The sequence below is a fragment of the Ammospiza caudacuta genome, chromosome 4 (assembly GCF_027887145.1).
Source record: "Ammospiza caudacuta isolate bAmmCau1 chromosome 4, bAmmCau1.pri, whole genome shotgun sequence".
NCBI lineage: Eukaryota > Metazoa > Chordata > Aves > Passeriformes > Passerellidae > Ammospiza > Ammospiza caudacuta.
In genome coordinates this window covers 26,376,002-26,395,167 of record NC_080596.1, presented here as the reverse complement: position 1 = coordinate 26,395,167, position 19,166 = coordinate 26,376,002, and the positions used below count along the sequence as shown (strand labels likewise).

The 19,166-nt window shown below is 44.3% G+C and overlaps 1 protein-coding gene across 6 annotated transcripts in view; it reads left to right on the top strand.

Moving 5' to 3' along the window:
* Positions 1-3,156: 3,156 nt before the first annotated feature.
* ELF2 (E74 like ETS transcription factor 2) overlaps positions 3,157-19,166 on the top strand; it is a 28,434-nt gene continuing 12,424 nt past the window's right edge. Inside the window, exons 1-3 of one of the 6 annotated variants that reach the window (XM_058803061.1) lie at positions 3,158-3,276; positions 8,799-8,994; positions 9,941-10,106. In XM_058803061.1, coding sequence (XP_058659044.1) covers positions 8,923-8,994; positions 9,941-10,106 — 238 coding nt within the window. In that variant the 5' untranslated portion in view covers positions 3,158-3,276; positions 8,799-8,922. Of the gene's footprint in view, positions 3,277-3,611; positions 3,831-8,798; positions 8,995-9,940; positions 10,107-17,571; positions 17,645-19,166 lie in introns of those variants that run through there. The other 5 variants (XM_058803062.1, XM_058803063.1, XM_058803065.1 and 2 more) reach the window with 5 other exon arrangements.

Here is a 19,166-nt window from a genome sequence, read left to right as displayed (position 1 = left end):
CAATAGGATGTGCTCGTCTCCCTTCACTTCCATCAGGTTTGCTTGTGGTTTACTGAGAGAAACCAATTTATTTTTTATTTATGCCTCAACATATGTTATAAATCCATTTTACGACATGGGGTTGATGACTCAGGTTTGAGCTTTTATATTTTTCAGATTCTGTGCTGCTTTAGTGCGGGGGTCTGGGCTTCATATTAGGGCATGGTGGGCTGGGACACGTGAGGGGGAAGGAGACCGCCGACATCACAGGCTCTAAACAGGCTTTTCTAGTGATAAATAGTTTTCCTTTAGAATTAAAAACCTTCACGTCTTAGAGATCTTCAAAAATATATATGTGTGAGCTCTGCTTGTGCCCTAGGAAAAGTGTTAAAATTGTGGTTGCTGTGTTTCCCCTCAGGAAGTTCAGCTGCCGATGCGTTTTCTTCTCAGTTCAGCATTGACTGTGGTATGCAAACCAATTAAAGAGGGAAATACAGAGAAGCAAAGAGGAGAGGCAGTAATATGCATGAAAATCATATTTTCACTATAACATAATTAAATTACTTAGGCCCATGGGGTTCATTGATCATTCTCCCACAATATGAGATTTTTTTTCCTGGCTTCCTTCTTCCTGCATAAGGCTATGTTCTTTCTGAGTAGTTAGTGGGAAATGTTGTTATCCAGTGAGGGCTAATTGAGCATAATTAACCATTGGGTAACTCACATCATCAAGCAGAAGAGGGCAGTAAATCAAAAGCAGTAAGGCTGCTAAAACCTGGGACAGAGAAAGAATCCCTCATCCCCAAACCCTGGAGCTTAACAATACAGGAGAAATTCATAATGTGTGCTTTTTTCCCACTGAAGAAAATTGGCTTGAGTTTTTTGTTTGTTTTGGATTTTTGTGTTTGTTTGCTTGTTTTTATTTGTTGTTTGTAGAAAATCCAAAACACAAAAATGCTTTCATTCTGCTGTTTTAGTAAGTGACTAATTTCCAATGCAACCTGTTCAGTGCTGGGCTCTTATGAAGTGAAAGGAGTCAAATTGGGATTAAGTGCTCAAGGCTTTACAGTTCTTGCTTCTGGGAACACAATGATGCTGGATGTGAGTGTCTTTGCTACCATTTAGATTATTAATGCATTCTATGAAATCAAAATCAAGTCAGCCTCACCTCTCCTCACTTACTACAAGTACTGGCAGCAGCAGGAAGCCACACAAAGCACCAGTTCTAGTTACAAATAAAGAGAAAGGGACACTTTAAATTGTCTGAAGTTGTTACTTTATGAGAAGCCTTTAATGGCTTGATTTCTACCCCACTGCCTTTCTGCACGTCTCTTCCCAGAGTCTTGTGTTCTATACCAGTTCTGAGATATCCTCACTCACCACTGTCAACGTGAATTGGCTGCTCCTAAATCAAAAGTAGTTTTCAATGCTGAAGTATAATGCTATGGAAATTAAAAGGTCCTTGAGGACAATGATTCTGTATTTTTTTTTAAACTAAAACAACAGAAAATAAACTGGCTAGTCTCTGTATGGAATTTCTTCTTCACAATTTTCAGACAGTTTCCCTGTATAAGAAGTGGGCGTTGTGTTATGTGCTACCTCTAAATTAAGAAAAGCAACATGCCATATATATCCCATGTATTTTCTAAGTGAAAATGAGGTAAAGCCCTCTTTCATACTGATTCTTTTCCTTTCTAAAATATTTCAACTTCTATATTTTAAAGCCTCACATACAGCAAAAAAACCCCCCACTTACTCCTTTATTTCTATGTAATTCTTTCTTTTTAAAAGCAGGATAAATTTATTCAAGAATAAAATCCTGCCTGGAACAGGTTTGTTTTGGCATTGCATTGTTCCCCTGCTCAAATCATGTAACTCCTATGTATTTAGTGGTGTTACAACCCCTGCTGAGTATCAAAAGGTTCTTGACCTTACCGACTTTTCTTCTAAAGCCATTGGCCAAGGGAGCTGGGTGGTTACCATTCACAGCCAGTCAGGTTCAAATGCAGAGTGTGAAAAATGCATGTATTTCATTATTGGCTTTTCGCAAATATTAAAATGAATATTATATGTGTTGTGTTAGAAAGTAACACTGAATTAATTCTCTTAAGTAGCGTGGTAAATATAGTTTTAGTTAAAATAGAAACTATGCTATGTAAGATGCTTTTTTAAAAGAAAGGACTTGCAGCGAGATAGCAGCAACAGGACACGTGAATCTTTCAGAGAAAAAGAATTTATTGCCCCCTTATCAGCAGAAACGAACTTCTTCCCGCCTCGAAGGCGCTGTAAGGATTAGAAGGAAGAAGTTGACGATGATCAGACAGAATCCTGTGTTTGAATGGAATTTATGCATCATGTATGAAGTGTATGAATATGCAACAGGTTACTGTTTTTAAGGGTTAATCATCTGTTAACGGGGGTCCTTTTTCGGGCTCGTGCTGCTCAGAAAAAGGTACCTGGACGTCCGTAACTCTTTGTGCTTATTGTCTCATATTGTCCTAATTCAATTTGTCCAAATTACTATTACTCTAATTGTATTACTGCTTTTTTAATAACGATTTTATTACTATTAAACTTGTAAAAACAAGTGATTGGCGTTTACCACACAGCGCATCTCATACTGCCAGGGAACAACAAGAACTGGATGAGGAATTTGCCTGGTTCCACACCCAGCGCTCTGTGAGCCGGCGGGGTACAGCTGCGGGCCGGCATTTCAGCACTGCGCTGCCAGGACACTGCCCGCATGGGTTCCGCACGCCCGAGGCTCCGCAGCCGGCCCGGCACGGCGGCAGAACCGCTGCGGGGCAGCCCCGCGCCCGCGGCCCGGAGCGCGGTGAGGGCGCAGGCACCTGTTCGACACAGCGGCGGGGCAGCGGCACCCTGGGCCGCTCCTCCCCGCAGCCTGCCCGCGCCCCGAGCACGGGCTGCCCTCGGCTCGGGGCACGGCGGCGGGGAGGAGGGGCCGCTGAGGGGCGGCTGAGGGGACGCCGAGGGGTGGCTGAGGGCCCGCTGAGGGGCCGCCGCTCCGCGGGATCGCCCCGCGATCGCTCCGGGGCTCGGGCGAGCCCCGCGCAGGCGCGGAGCGGCCGCGCATGCCCACAGCGCCCCCGCGCGCCCGGCGGCGGGGCGGGGGGGGCCGGGCCGGGCCGGGCAGGTCGCGCGCTGCGCCCCCGCCCCTCCCGCGCGGGGCGGCCCCGGCCCGGCCCGGCCCCGGCCCGGCTCTGCCCGGGCGGCGCCGCCGCTTCCTGCTCCCGGCACGGGCGGGCCACGGACGCGGCCTCCCGAAGCACGGCCACGGTAAGGGCGCGGTGTCGGCTCCTGCCTCCGCGGCGGGCGGGCGCTGACAGGCGGCAGCTGCCCTGGCAAAGGGCCGCGGGGCCGCGGCGGCTCGGGGGAGGCCGCCGGGCTGTGTGGGATGGCCTGGAGGTGGCGGGCCCGGGGGCCGCTCCGGCGGCACCTCCCACCCGCCGCCCGCCCGCCGCAGCCGCACTTTCGCTTTCGCGCGGGGCGCGGCGGAGCAGCCGGGGCCGTCCCGCCGCCCCCGGGCCCGCTGCCCGCGGGTCCGCGCCGGCGGAGGGGGCGGCGGGCGGTGCCCGGAGCTGTCAGCGCACACAGCCCGGGCAGTGTGGCCGCCGGGCCGGGAGCGGGGCGGAGGCGGCGGGGCAGCGCCGAGGGGCAGCGCCTTGTTTACACGGGCGTCGGGAGAACATGGCAGCCCGGAGCGCCGGACACTCGCTGTCATGCGTGAGCGCTCCGCCGTGCGCGTCCCTGCCCGCGCCGCTGATAACAGCGCGGGTCCGGCGAGCTTTCATTATAGCGCGGCCGTGAAACGCCGTGCTGGGTGAGCCCAGGTCGTGTTTGTCTGTTACCTTCTTGGATGCGCTCCCTCTTGTCTCTCCCCGCTTGAATAATTCAGTTTTTCATTCTGTCTGCTTCCCCCCCTTATGGCTGGTCGCTGTTGCCTCTCGTGTGACTTTTCTTTTGTCATTTAACTTCTTTAGCAGAGACAGCCCAACCTTACTGCAAGTTTAAAAACTGGTTCTGGGTCTAGTCCTTATTGCTCTTCCTTCTGCACTCATTCCATCTCATATACAGTGCTTTCAGAAGGGTGCTGGGAAAAGGATGGTTCTTTTGTGTGGTGCCATCAGTGACACATTCTTCATCTCTCAGGTTTCAGTAGTATCTGGTTCAGAAGGTGCCTGAAGTTTAGACTGTTACACACATCTTTATATTCAATAGTCTCATAAGCTACTCAGGAGCTTTACCATCATAAAGCTGTCTAACTTAAATCGTACAAGTTTTTGACCTCTAGAATATACTGCCAAAGCTAATTATGAATTTTTTTGCACACTGCTTCTTTTTAGAGCGTGTGTTGGGGTTTGGTTTTTAAACCTACATCCTCACCATTTAATTTAATCGTCTCTGCTGCGTTATTATGTAAAGTGATGAATAATTCCTCCCTACTCTGGCTTGTGGGGGAGTGGAAATGATTGTTAAGGACCAACAATCAATTCTCTGGAAAGAGAGGTGCAAGTGAGACTCGTGTCAGAGGGAAGAGAAGGTTACCGGGTGTCTTTAAATAGAGAGCAGTGGGAAGGGAGCCTGCTAATAGGATGAGATGCAGAAGGTCCAGGAGCAGCCTGCTGAAGCCACAAAGCTTTCTGCAGAACGTTAATAGTTTCTAAGTGATTATAAGCTTACATGTTTTGGGGCTCATCAGCTTCAGCTTTTGAGGTTTCAGAGCAAACTTTGGATGTTCAGATTATATATGTATGGAAGGAGATCTTCTGGTGTTTTGCTGGATTTGTTGCATCATTAATTTGATCCAGCATAACAGTTTCTGTGCATTCAGGAATAAATTTACTGCTTTTTTTTTTGGTATGAAAACTTATGAAGTGTGGTGTGGCTGGGACTACTTTGCACATCCCTTATTTTGATTTGTATTTATGAATTTTAGTGCTCGGTCTGAATTGTGAGGTACTGTAGACTGTGTGGTTGGCATGCTCCCCTGACCTCGTGGATGCAAGGATTTACTTTGTATCCTACTTTGGATATAACCTGTGCAACAAACTTTAGCGAGAAGCTTAGGAGTTTTTGTTCTGCTCAGACAGCTTTTTCAGTAACTTAATTTTTCAGTTCTTAGACTCGCTGAGTTTCAGAAAAAGAAGGGCAATTTGCTGTTTCTTCTGCACGTGCCAGTATGAATCAGGTAGCCAGAGCTGTAAATATGATCTGGGAAAGCATCTTTAAAAAGACTTTTCAGTCAACATGAAATGTGTTACAGAGTGTGCTGTGGTTTATCTGTGTCAGAGTGATAGTGGCATTTACTGCCTATGAAACATAGAACACCTTAGGGCCCTTAGAAAGCCATATATTGTTCCTCTTAATGGGATTCTGCAGTGATCTTGGCCGATGTACTTCTGCTCGTGCAACTAACTTAATTTTCAAGCCAACTTTCTTAATTTTTTTGGTTTTGATTAAACCAAAAGAAGGCTGTTTTGAAAAAAAAAAAAAAAAAAAACCAAAAAAACCTCCAAAAAACCCAGTTGCATCTCTGGAGGTATCTGCATGAATCCCCTCAGGATTTAATGCGACCTGAATCAAAGGGGGATGTTGTTCCACGTGCTCCTGTGGTGGTTCTGAGTGCTGGAGGAGCAGCTGCCTCTGCTGCTCAGATTTCTGTGTGTTGGTCTTGTTTTTGTGTATGGGCATCTTTTTTCAAGCATTGTGTTTTGAGGGGTTGTTTGCTAGTTCCTTTTATAATTAAAATGAACGTGTGCTAAAGCTATTTGCAGACTTATATTTAGAGTTTTGTTTTAAAATTAGTCCTAAATAACTTCACTTGAAGTATGGCCTAGAAGAGATGACTTTCTCTACCATCCTTTCTGCACAGTTTTTCAGTTGTTATCTTTTATTCTGTTGAGCTGCATGTTTGCTTCCCTGTTAATTTGATAGGTAGTTATGCACAGGGGAATCACCTTCAGATACTGTGTTTACTGGGATGTGTGTTCATCACAGTTGTGATCTCGTTTTTACTAGGATTTACAGTTGTGATTTGAAAGTTTTAAACTTTGTGCCAGAAACTCACGAGAATAGTTTGGATTTCTTGTAGGCACACCCTTGGATACGTAATGTAGGTCAGATTAATGTACTATTCAGTCTGTGAATGAAGTGGTGTTTTGCAGCCTTTATTGCAAGTGCCCTGTGGCCTCTGAGGACCTGCTCTAATTGGTTGTCTTGACCAGTGAAAGTTATAAAAAATTTGAGTCTTTGGTGTGTGTTTTGTAGTGTAAATAGTTAGAAACTTCTTGCTGTTGGGGAAAAGTATTCAAGATTCAGAATTTTTTGTTTGATTGGGGTTTTGTTTTTTATTATATGGCAATGGGCTCATGTAGATTTATTTTTGTTTTCCCGTGAGATATGTATAAAAATAACAGCAAGGATGTTTTTGTGGTCATAAGGGTTTTTCCAAATGTTTCAGAACTAGTTTTTCTCTGAATTTTCCATTGCCAGGAAGAACAGGAGTGGATGTCAGAACTGTAATAACATGATTTGGTAATTTTTTTGGAAATGTTAAATTTATATTTTCCCCTCTGATGTTATTCTGTATTTTGTTTTATTGTGAGCATCTATCCAGAGAGGAATTAAATTTGTAGTGTGCAGGTTTTTGTTTTTATTTTTAATCTTTCTGCAGGTTGTTCTGTAATTCAAAACTAGTTGTACTTTGAACCAGCTTCTGTGCTTGCTAATTGTATCACTGGGGACAGCCTAGTCTCTTACAAACCTGAACCACCTCTTACTTTAGGAGTGTGAGTCCAATTGTCTTTTGGCCTTTTTGGCTGCCTTAGTTTTGGGAAATGTGAATTTCTGAGCTGATTCCTGTAGTGACCAGACAGGATTTTCCTTTTACAGGAATGTAATGAGCTGGGACTTGCTAGAGAGAGGATGGGGAATAGATTCAGTGTCCTGCTGAAATTTGAGGGAGAAGCAAGAAGTCTTCCATTGAGACACGCTCCTTAGGGAGAGGGACAAGGGAGATGCTGGCTCAAAGAGGAAGGGCTGTGTCTGTGGGAATCTCACATAAATGTAGGTGTGTGCGTGTTTGAGCGTCTGCTCTAACCTGGAACTCCCAAACCAGGCTGAACTGAAACCCTTTCACCTTCTCACGTGCTGACGAGTGGGCTTGTTGTTTTCTCTGCCCTGGCAGAGTTTTGGAAACATTGCTGGCTGAATGCCAGTATGAAGTTCAAATCCTGTTGTATAAAGACTTGGAGTACCTTGATGGACTATTCCACATATTCAGTCTGAGGATACAGTTCTGTTAATGAATGCTGAGATTCAGCATCTCACACATTGTTCTGTGTACTTTCTTTCCCCTGTAAGGTCCTTACTGTGATTTCTGCCCCAGCTGGAAAATGAGACTTATCATTTATGTTTCTGCATTGCCTTCATTTCTATAGGAAATCCATGATTCATATGAGATAGATCAGCATAAAAGTGATTGAAACCTTTTGTAACCTGGGACACAGAGTTCTAGAGAGAGCCTGATCTTGTAAACAGTATTGGGTGCTTTCAATTGATGCAATTTGGCAATTACTTGGCCACCTGTGTGGGACTATAGTACCTAAAATATAAATATACAGTAGATGTCGTCTAGTGTTTTATTTATTTGCATCAATATTTATTATCAGTGATTGTTTGTTTGCATTAATATTGTGCATGAGAATTAGCTTTGTGATGTGCTTAAGCAGAGGAACCATATGAAGCACCGTATGTTCACTGAGCTGTGAGTCTGAGTTGCAGGAACAGTGCTGATGTTTGAAACAGGTTAGAAGGTTTGTGCTTCTAAATTAATATGCAATTTAATTTCTTTGGCCTTCTATTTTGGGTTATGGTTCATTGGCAATATTTCTATTCTGTGTATAAATGGAAAACTGTAGAAGAAGAAAAGATTTTGCAATAAAATTGATTTCTTTTCTTCTGAATTATTATTTTAGTGTATTCATAAGCAATTGTTTTTCTACTTAATGTATTTTTTTAATTTAAAGCCTTTTGGATAGGTAAGGAGTGGGCTTTTTGTTCTAAAAGGTCTGCAGGGTGACAGGTGTCTGTGGCTCCAAGGGATGCCTGTTAAAGGCTTTTCAGCCCAAGTCTTGTTTGGGGAGCAGAGGAACTCTTAGTTTCTTCTTCATCAAAAAGTGGTGAAACAATGGAAAATAAAGTAGTAACTTTGAGGGGGGAGGTTTGTGCTGTTACAAATTAAATACGAGTTAGGTATGTGCTTTGTCAGGTAGAGTGGGCTGCCTAAGTGAGCAAAAAAAGCCTTTTTTTTTCTAAATTGTGTATATTTTTTTCTTTCTTTTCAAATGTATCTTGTGCTTGTTCCTTGCTTAGTTTGTATCTGGCTGGGGAGATGATCAGCATTTGTAATATTTGTTAGTGTAACCTTGCCTGTAGGAAGCCCAGTTACCCTGCATGAATCCACACAAGTGTTTCCCTGAATGTGCAAGATGAGTTTAGTTTAAACCAGCTCCCTGCTGTTGAAAAGCAGACTCACTGGGCTTGCCCATTGCAGTTTGGATGAGCATTTCTTTCTTCAATACATATTAGATGGTCCTGTTTTCTTGCTGACCTCAGTGATTGGTGTAGCCTTCTAATGGATGGATTTTAGTAAAATGTTGGGCCAAATACTGTCTTTTGTTACAAAGCACTGATCTCACTGTTTGCTGATGCCCTGTTTTGATGTAGAGATGCAGCATGCAAGAGAAGACTTTTGAGTATAAATTATGCAAATAACTTAAAATTATTTTGTGTTTCAGCAACCTCTGCCTAGCTGTTTAAGAGCAGTGGACTGTGAATCCAAGCCTTTGATATCCTGAGGTTATCAGCATTAGTATCTTCAGGAGAGATAACAGTTCTCAAAGACTCTTCGGGGGATGCACCATGACATCAGTAGTGATTGACAATGGAGGTCCTGCCCTGGAGTTTGACAGCAATGAAATAAAAAATCAAGAGGTCAGAAAATAAATAGCACTTATTTACTATCAAACTTTGAAACCTTTTATCTTAATTTGAAAGAAAATTTTGCTGTGAACTTGCTGTGAAAGCAGATGAAATGGATCTGAGGTTGTTATGTAAGGAGGAAGAGTGCAGCAATTTTTCGAATACCTTTTAGTAGAAGAGTTTGTTGTCACAGCAGTGGAAGCAGGAAGTCTTGAAGTCTGTAGTACAACTGTAGACTGGGTTTACGAACTTATATTCTATATATAAACTTTCTTTAAACATCTCAGATGTGAGATATAGAACAAGTTGAGCAGAACAATATACAGACCTCTTTTAAAGTTAGCCAGCACAGCATATTTTATTGTATTTTGCATTCTTATCAACAAATAATAAATATATTCTACTCTTTGGTAGCTTTTAATAAAGATCATCTGGCTCGGTTCTACCTCTGCAGCACTAACTGATTGTATATGTTTTTACAGACATTTTCATCCTTAAATAAGTAGAGATGGCACATAGGCTTTGAAGTAGTCAGTTCTTGTGTAAATAACCAAAACATGTTTGAAAGACACAGGTCAGGTGTAGGTACCTTGCAGTGCATGGTCAAAGCCTTTGTTAGCTTTCATCAAGCAGAGGGAGGAGAAACACTTCCCACAGCTCAGTGTCTTCATCAGAAAGTGTGCTCTTTTCTGATATCTTAAGCTGTCTGGTGCTTTAAATTTTCCTTAAACTAAGGAAAACTTTGAGATTTAGAACGTTCCCTCTAATGGCTGATAACTATCTGTTATTCTTTTAATCTCTTGCTTTGGAAGAAAATTTCCTGTAAAAATATTTGAAATTATTATCATTATTTCGTAAAGCATTTAAGAACATAAGAGGAAAATATTGACATAGAGTTCAATAGTGCAGTATTTAGAGCATTTTTTTTCTTTTCTTTCCTTTTTTTTCCTTTCTATAGGAAAATGAGCCTGTCTCTGAATTCCCAGCAGTGGTTGTGGAGCCAGTTCCTAGTGCCAGACTAGAACAGGGTTACGCTGCTCAGGTCCTGGTTTATGATGATGAGACTTACCTGATGCAAGATGTAGCAGAGGAACAAGAAATTGAGACTGAAACTGTGGAAACAGGTAGACTGACTTAATTCTTTTCTTCCATGAGGCTTTTGTACTTTTAGAATTCCCCAAGGAATGTGTCTATCCACAGGATGGAGGTCTTGACGTGGGGTCACATCTCTTTGCTCTAAGCTTAGCTTTGCTTAGGCTTCACTGGTGCCAGGATCACCTTGGCAGGTGAAAATGTCACGTTGCATTCAGAATGCTGCATTGTAACACTGTGTCTCCTCCCTCGTGAGCAGGCAGGTCTTCAGTTGTGTCTTTGCTATGTACTTATGCAGGGAGTTTACTAGAGAGCTAAACTTGGAGTGTTTAACAATCAGCTGAGCCATGACGTTAGCTGGAATTGAGTTTTACGCTGTGTGTGAGGCACACAAGGGCAGGGCAGCTGGAAGTAGGTACTGTGTGGCTCTGTTTACCCCATCTTCCAGCTCTTGTCCCTTCCTGTCTGTCCCTTCCTGTCCTGCCTTTTTGGTGCAGGAGTTTGTTATTGCTGGTTCGGTTGCAGGAGTGGGTGGCTAGGGGGAGTGGAGTTGGGCTGTCCCTTTATGAGTGAAAAGCCTAATACATTGAAATTAACACATCTGTCTATAAAATAACAAGTTAGGAATGGAGAAAGGAGCGGAGCTTTGCTGTGAAAGATTAACTGTTTAGATGAGATTAATCTTTCTGTACACCATCTCTCCAAAGAACATACATGATCAGGAAGTTTGCATTTTCTGAGAGGCACCAAAGTGTCTGCAGGAACAAAAGCTTTGCTGCTGTAGCAGCCTAATAACCTCTGACTGCTGGGCTGTGATTCCTGCTCTCCTTCCCTCTTGCTCTCTTGTGTTGCTTCTCATACTTCTCTATGCTAATCTTGCAAGAAGAAAAATAGCAAGGAGACCCTCAACTGTTTTGTATTTTTGTTGAGGTAAATTTCTGCTGGATTAGCAGAGTGTTGGAGTAGGGAGCACATGGAACTGCAGCCAATGGACAAGTCCCCTTGGGCACTCCATATGTAACTGGTGAGACCCATTGACATTGGTAGCATCTGCTCCTCTCCTGCAGCTGCCTTATTTAGAGCTGGAGTTCAAATTCATGATGTCAGGAAAGCAAAATAAAGGTGAGAGACCGTCCCAGCTGCTTAACTTGGCATCTCATTAAGGCTATGTTCATTCCTATCAGATTAGGTAAGTTTCAGTGCAGATTTCTCAGTAAACAGTGCATGCAATTGCTCATACATCCCTCTCAAGTTGGATGTTATCCTATAGCACTGCAGCAAAAATCACAGGCATCAACTTCACAAGGTGAGCATGAGCTAGTGATGCAGGTTTTGGGACAATACTTACAATTCCAGTTTACTGAAACGTGTTTTGGAAGAAATATGCTAGTTAGAATTTCAACAAAGAAATGTAAAGGGAAGTTCTGAAATAATGTATTTCTTAAATTTAATTTCTGACTATGGTAATAAAACTTTTGAGGATAAGGTAAGTGAGAAGTGATAGTATTCTTCCCAAACTGAGTTTTACAACTTAAGTTTATATTGGGAAACCTTAAAGAGCTTATACTTCGAACATTTTTGTATTCAGAAGTTGTTTTTTACACATTAAATATGCTGCTTCTAGTAAGATTTTTGTAGAAATGTGGTTAAATTAATGGCTAACAGAACAGCTCTTTGAGGATAAAGAGCTGCTGCAAATGAACTCTTTGTGTTTTTAAGCATAATTTTACAGCCATAATAAATGGAGGGAAATTACAGTTAAAAACTTGTAGCTCTTCTATAGGAATAGTTTTATGTAAGCTGCTGTTCAAAGTAAGGGACATGGGTGCTTCCAAGCCTTGATATTTGAAAGTATAGTGTTAAAATATATAGGGCAGTTGATCTGATAATTTGGTGTCTGTGGCTGGAGGTGGTCAGAGATGTGTCTTGACTGCATGTAGTTTGTTGGTGTTTTCTGTGTTGCTTTTGTTTTTCACAGTTTGACATTAATATGTTCTTAAAAATTTAGTATGATAAGATCATGATATATTTAAATCAGTTCAAATATTTATTTGTTTTAATAGTTTTGATCTAAGAATTAATAGGCCATGAAAAGCCAGTAAACAGTGGAGGAGAAATTAAAGTTAATGAAGATTTTAAAAACTCTGAATGCACACCTGTTCCTACAGTCCATCCTTTAAGCATTATTTGTGTAGTGTATACCCTTATTAATCCAGTGTGGTTTTCATGGTGTAGTTACACCTGACAGTGAGTAGTGGTCCTTGCACAGAACTAATGTCCAGTGTTGGTGACAGGAGTGCTTGGTTTGGGCTGTTCTCAGGGAGGCAGTCTTGTGGGGCATGTGTTGTGAGCAACAGATACAGCCAGGAGTCTTTCTGAATTGTTTCTCATACAGAGAGGTAAGATGGGCAGAGAGAAAGTATGAAAGCCCTGAGGAACATTCATTTTGGTGATGCACCATTATTAATAAGCAATGAATTGCAGGACAGTGAATCTGAGTGTGCTGTTTTTAAATGAAATTTTGCAGTAGATACTGGGCTGTGGGTAGGTAGCAATTTACTGTAGGGGAGAGGTGGGAACAGGCGCCATGGTAATTGTAATGAGAAAGCAGGCTAAGGCAATAAACAAGGTACAATGTTTAAAGAGCATTTTAAGGTGCTAATTTTTGAAGTACGTGCCTTTATTATGCTAATTATCCCAATTTAGAGAGGTGCAATAGTTAGATTTTTCTTCTAAGATGTACAGAAATCAATTATTGCTAAAGTAGTCTCAATATATTCTACTTCCTAAATGACAGAATTAATTGCTACAAAAATTTTCATATTATTTGATAAATGTATCATTGCACCAAGAATGAGTAGACTTAATACCTTTTGTGGTTCTAGATTCTACAGACAGCATTGTAAATACTGAGACCCATCTTAAAGAATCCTTGGCATTACTTGAAAAGGATCCCTTTTCACATAATACATCCCCCTTTGTCAGTATCTTTCCTGTGGGCCATGGGCCTGATTTTTTTCTCTTTCTTGTGACAGTTCATTGGCAATTCCAATGGCTACTGATTTAAGTGGTTTAGAGCATTACAACACACATTCACATAGCCTCGGGCTACCTTGCAGTTCATCTAAAGCTGCATAATTTATTAAAATGTAGCATTATTCTAGCCTCCAGAGATAGGGATTAGTACCCTGTGTGAAAAATGTTGTAGGGAAACTGCTGTGGGAAGATTTGCGTAGGGCACTAAAGAGATGATCTATGCTGATCGCTGAATGGTTCTGCTTGTGGTTTGCTGCTCTGTGAATGGATTTGAGACTGTGTCCACTATAAGGACAGGTTGTGCTGAGCCAAGGGCAGAATCAGGGTCTGCAATTTGTTTTTAATTAAAAAACTTCTCACATTTATGAAACCACAATTCAAATAAAATAGACTACATGATCATTATAAGTACTCATGAATTTTTAGTTAATTCTAGTGGAGTATGTGAGTTTTTACCCCCCATCAGACTCCTTCCCACTAATCTATCTTGATTCTTGAATCAAGGATCATTATTTATAATTAATCCTTTAACTGTAAAATGAATCCATTAACTACTAAAGTAAAACCCGGATGTCTTTCAGCAAATAAGAAAAACTTAGTGGTTCATTGTTTTTATTCTAGAAAAATATGCCTATTTGCTTGGAATAGAAAAAGGAGTTTTCTAGCAAAAACAAAAGATGGAAATCTGGGTCATTTCATTTGACCTTGTGACATTCTTTGTGGAAGTAGTGAGTGCCTTTTGTAATGATTGGAAGGGGAAATAAAATTGTTTGTTTGACAGTATTTAAATTTTTTCTTTTTTTGTTTGATATTCTTGGGAGTGGTACCTTTAAATCATTGAGAACTGAGTTACAGCCTTAAAATTTTGTTTACTGCAACAGTGAGCATGTTTATATCATAAAAGATACATCCATCTTAACAAGTTTTAATCATACTCAAATTCTGTTGGTTTTCATTTCCTGCAGTTTTTTTCCCCTAAAAGTAGTTAGCCCTTCAGTTTTAGGATTTATTCAACAAAACATTTGTAGTTTGCATAATACCAGAAGCTGCTTTCTTTTAAGAAGCAGCGTGTTTGAAGTTAACAATTGCTACAATTGTTTATTTTTTCTGTGTTTCTTGATCAAAAAATAGTGAAAACTATTGACAGTAATAATTTTTAAAGGTGATCTGCATATTAAAAAGGAGATTGTAGTTGACAGCAAGCTGTAGGATGAGAATAAAGCCATGTTTGTTAAGGACATTTAGTCCTTAAAGACATTCAGTGGACTTGTAGAATAGATGTTTGTTGTTATCAGAAATGCCTTAAGGACTTCAAAATGATGCATCTGGGACAGAGAAATTGCTCAAGTGTGGCATAGTTTATATGCCAGTCTATTACCAGTCTCAAATACTGTTAACTTTGTAAAATCACAGAGTGCTATGCAAATACTTGACCTATCATTGTCTGATAGACTGCCCAGGAAAGAATTTCCTTATAAAGCAGGGAAGTGTAAATATTGATTGTTTGTGGGTTGGTAGTTTGGTTTTCTTAATTTTTTCAAGACAGCTGAATTTTCTTACTCTGCATGCACAAGTAATAATGGTGAAATGTAGACGCTATTTTGAGTAAGTGTGTTTCAGTTTGTCAGAAGTAGTGCCAAATCCTGAGGATACATTGTTTTTTCTGTTTGGAATCATTAATTGCTGTCACTATTCAGTAACATCAGGACCCTGAGTTCACTCCAAGGCACAGATTGTGACACACTTTGGTATTGTTAGACTGCAGATGGTGTAGTTAAGAAAATAAGCTTGGCATGGTCATGGACCACTTTCCTCAATATTTCCCTCCATCTTCCAGGGACACTTTGTGGTTATTTTGCTATTTGGGCATTTTCTACTGTCAAATCTGCAGTGGATGGTAATGATTATGTTGATGTGCTGATAAAACAGATGGCTGCATCATCTTGTATGTTTTCTGGCATTTAACTGTTAAAAATGCTTCTTTCTATGGTTACCTTTGCAATGCAGTAATAGCTATGAGCAGTGATGGCCTGCTGTTGAAGACAGCAGCTACTTCTATAATTATTAGATCAGAATTTGAATAGAATTATGTGCAGCTGTTCAAGTCCATTTCATGTGCACTGGCAAACATTGTGCTCAATCTGTGCTTGCAGTAGTAAATAAATGCTGCTTAAGAAACTGGTGTTAAATCAAGAACTTCATGTTCAATACTTTCTGGGCTTTTTTTTAATTTTGGACCTATGAGGTTTGTCAGAAGTTACACAGTGCCCATTACTTGCATGCATTTATTCAAGGAGTCCAAACGTCTCAGGCAAAACTTTATTGGGTATGAGTCAAACACTTCAGGTTTTGACTGGAAGCTGCCATCAGTAAACAATCCTCACTGAATTACACAGCAATCAAAAAAGGAAAAAACTATGAGTGGACCTTTTCTGAAGTATGGTAGTGTGAATTCCTGTTGACATGGTGTGGATCTTCAAAGGCATTTAGCATCTCAGTACAGCTTTTGATCTGGATCTAAAGAGACAAACTTTCAAACTGTATTTTATTGCTTGGAGTGTGGGTAAATTATAGTTTTTAACAACAGGAGGTACACGCAAGTGTACAACGTGACAGGACTACAGGGTTATTCCAGTACTCTGTACATAGGCTGAAGCTATGGTGTTGCTAAACTGCACCATGTAAAGCTTCCACTTCAATCTCAGGATGTTCTAATGAACAACTGTTAAATTTTATTGCACATATAAGTGTGTGCCTGCCTAGAATGCCTTTTCTTGTCCTTGGGCTTGTCTCCACTCGGAAAATTTCTGCTGGAGAATACAGCAGAGTCCCCTAGTGGAAATGTGCTGATGGGAGGAATTCTTGTTAGCACTGCTGTTCCAGCTCTCTGAGTAACAAAAGCTGACAGGAGCACTGTGCTGTTGGCAAAGCTGGATCTGCATGAGAGCTTTTTGCCCTCACAGCTGGCTAGGTGCCTGTTTTGTCCGTGCTTCTGACTGTGGAAGGATCTTGATGGGCAAAATTGTAGCACAGGCCTATCCTTAGGTATCATGGCCTCTCTTGAATGTGAGAGTGAATGATGTTGCTTGCAGGTCTTGCTCTTTATCCAATGAGGCACTGAACAAATTTAATTTAATTCCTTACACCCAGGAATAGATGAGTGCTATCTACAAAATGCCTGATTTTTTAATTGCATATTATAAACCTTATCTATAAATACAGTCATGAAAATGCATTCCTATAGTGTCTTGAGAGTTGTAGTGGAGGAATAGTATTTGTCAAGAGTTTGAAGCACTGAATTTACCAGCTGGAGTTGATTTTTGCTGGATACGATTTTGTGATTTCGGTGCTGGGGAAAATTGTTTCTAAATTGTTCCTTCTGCTCCAGGACTGCTGAAACTTGAGAAGGAAAGAGATTGTGTAGTCAGATTGCAGCTGGATCTCTTCACCTTCTTTTAATGGAACTGTGCAGATGATGTGTTCAAGGAAGGCTCTGTAGGCAGTGGGTGTTTGTGAGATCTTGACTTAACATTGTAGGCCTGCTCAGGTGTGTGGTTTAATGAAGGAATTCCTGTGTGTAATTTCCATGCACAGCTCTGTGTGAGACATACTTGGCTTTTCTTGGCACAGCTGCTCTTTGTATGCAGCTCTCAAGTTTTACCCTGGGAGTCATTAGTGCATGGACTGGGTAGGAAGTGTGGAGAGTGTCTTCTCCTGACTGGTGCCTCTGTCCAGGGCTGTGGCCTTAGTGAGTGACACAGGTGTTCTTCAGGGGAGAGAGGATGCAACCCCAAAAAGTGGTGGTAGTGCTTTGGGGTTTTGGTTTTTTTTTTTTTTTAATTAAGAGAGCAATGAAACCTTTTTTTCACCCCACAAATCTTTTCCGAGATGAAGGCTGGCTAACTGGAATAGGCCCTGTTCCTCTGACGGAGATAGGGTGGATTGCAGGCACGGAGCTTTTCCGGCAGTTGTTACTAACATAGGTGCCCCAGGGACTTGTCAAGGAGAAATCTTGTTAATGAGTCAGCGGTCACCTCGGTGAGGCCTGTCCGGGTTACACCGCTGGGCGGTTTGGCCCCGCTCACAAAGCGTCACCGGGGCACGGAGGCGCGGATGGCCGAGGGCTGCGGGGAGATGGAGCGGAAGGCGTTGGCGGCGTGCGGGGCTGGCGGGGCTGCGCCGCGTCCTTGCCCTGGGGCGGCTCCGGGGCCGCGCGGGGAGGCGCTGCCCGTGCGTGCGGCGGGGCGGCCGCGGGGCGCGGCGGTTCCCCCGCGCTGCGGCGGGAGCCGGCGCGGCACTTCCTGTCTGGGGCGGGCAGCGGAAGGACCGCGCGCGCCGCCCCGCAGGAAGCGCTCCCGCCGCCGCGCGCCGTGGCGGTGAGCGCTCCGCCCGCCCGCCCGCCCGCGGGAGCGCGCCTCGCCGCCGGCCGCTGCGCGCGCCCGCCCGTCAATGTGAAGCCGCTCCGGCAGCGTAAACATGGCGGCGTCCGTGCATGAGGGGCCCACGAACCAGCTCGACCTCCTCATTCGGGCCGGTGAGCTGCGCCGCGCCGGCCCGACGCGGGGCGGGAGCGGGGACGGGCCGGGGCGGGCGGGGGGGAGGACGCGGTGCACGTCGCGCTCCGGCGGCGAGCGGGAGGCAATGGAGGGCAATCAGGAAGTGATCACCTTGGTAGCGGCCGGCCCGCGGCACTTGCCTCCCGGCGCGGGCGGCACCGCCGGGAGTTGCGGCGGGGCGCGCGGAGGAGTTTAGCGGGGTTTGGGAGGCTGGGGCGAGAACCAGGAAGTGCGCGGGGCTGTTGTCCTCCCGCCTTTCCCGGCCCTCTCCTCGCTCCGAGCGCTGCCGCCACGCTGTCTGAGCGGGCAGGCCGAGTGCCGCCGCGCACCGCGCGCAGGGCCGCGGCCCGGTCTCGCCGGGCACCGCACCCCCGCTCGCGTCCCCCGCTGTCGCGGCGCCTGCCCCCCGTGCCCTTTTAAACTCGGCTCCGGCGGCGGGGCGGGAGGAGGCGCCGCCGGCAGGGCCGCGGCCCCACGTGTGCGACGCGGGGGGGCGGTGGCGCCCCCTCCCCCACGCGCGCCGCGTAGCGGAAGCGGCGCGTTCCCCCGGGGCCCCGCGCGGGGGAGGCGGGGGGCGCCGGCCGCCAATGGGCGCGCGGCGGGCGCGGGAGTGGCGGCGCGGCGGGCGCGCGCGGCACCGTGGGGAGCCGACTGTAAACACGGAAGTGGCCGCGCCGCCGCCGCACGTGGCCGCGCCTGCCTGCGGGCGCCCCCGGCGGGCGGGGCACGGGCGGGCGGTGCGCCGGGCCGGGCCGGGCCGAGGCTACCCCGCGGCGGGAATGCCGGCCCTGCCGCTGCCGCGCTTTCTCTCCGCACCGCCGGACCTTGCAGCCGCTGCCGGGGCAGGGCCGTCTGCCCGAGCTACAGCGCTTGTTCGGGGTTGTGTTCTGAGCCCTGCATGGTTTGGCCTCGTTCCGTTCCGTTATGTCCGTCTGACAACAGGATACTCCGGTGATCGCAGACTTGTCTTAAAGTGTGGTAAAGCCCTGGAGAACGAGCAAGGTTACCACTGACCCAAAGCTCAAATGCAGTGTCAGGCATTCAGTTCTCCACCGAAGTTGTACTAGATCTGATTTTATTTTTCCTTTTACATCATGAATCTGAACTTCTAAAAGTAGTCCTTGGAACCATAAACAGTTCAGTGTATGGCATTATAGGTAATGAAAATTGTGCAGTAGCTGGACATGAGTTTTCAGAGAGAGTCAAGCTTAATACTGGCTTTGCATTGACACGACAGTGGGTTTTTAGAGGCCTAAAGATAAATGCTCTGTCGTTTATCAGTGTATTAAGACATGTTTTCAGAAAGGGCCAAGTCACATCATCATCATCATTTATTTTACTCAATGTGGAAAAATACCCAGGGTTTTTTGGAGGAGGATGACCCACACCCCAGACATGTAAAAATACACTACAAAGCAGTGAAAAACTGTTGTGCTGCATAACAGAGTAGGTCCTAAGCATTTTGACACTTGGGTCTGAGATGGAGCAATAGCTTGACTT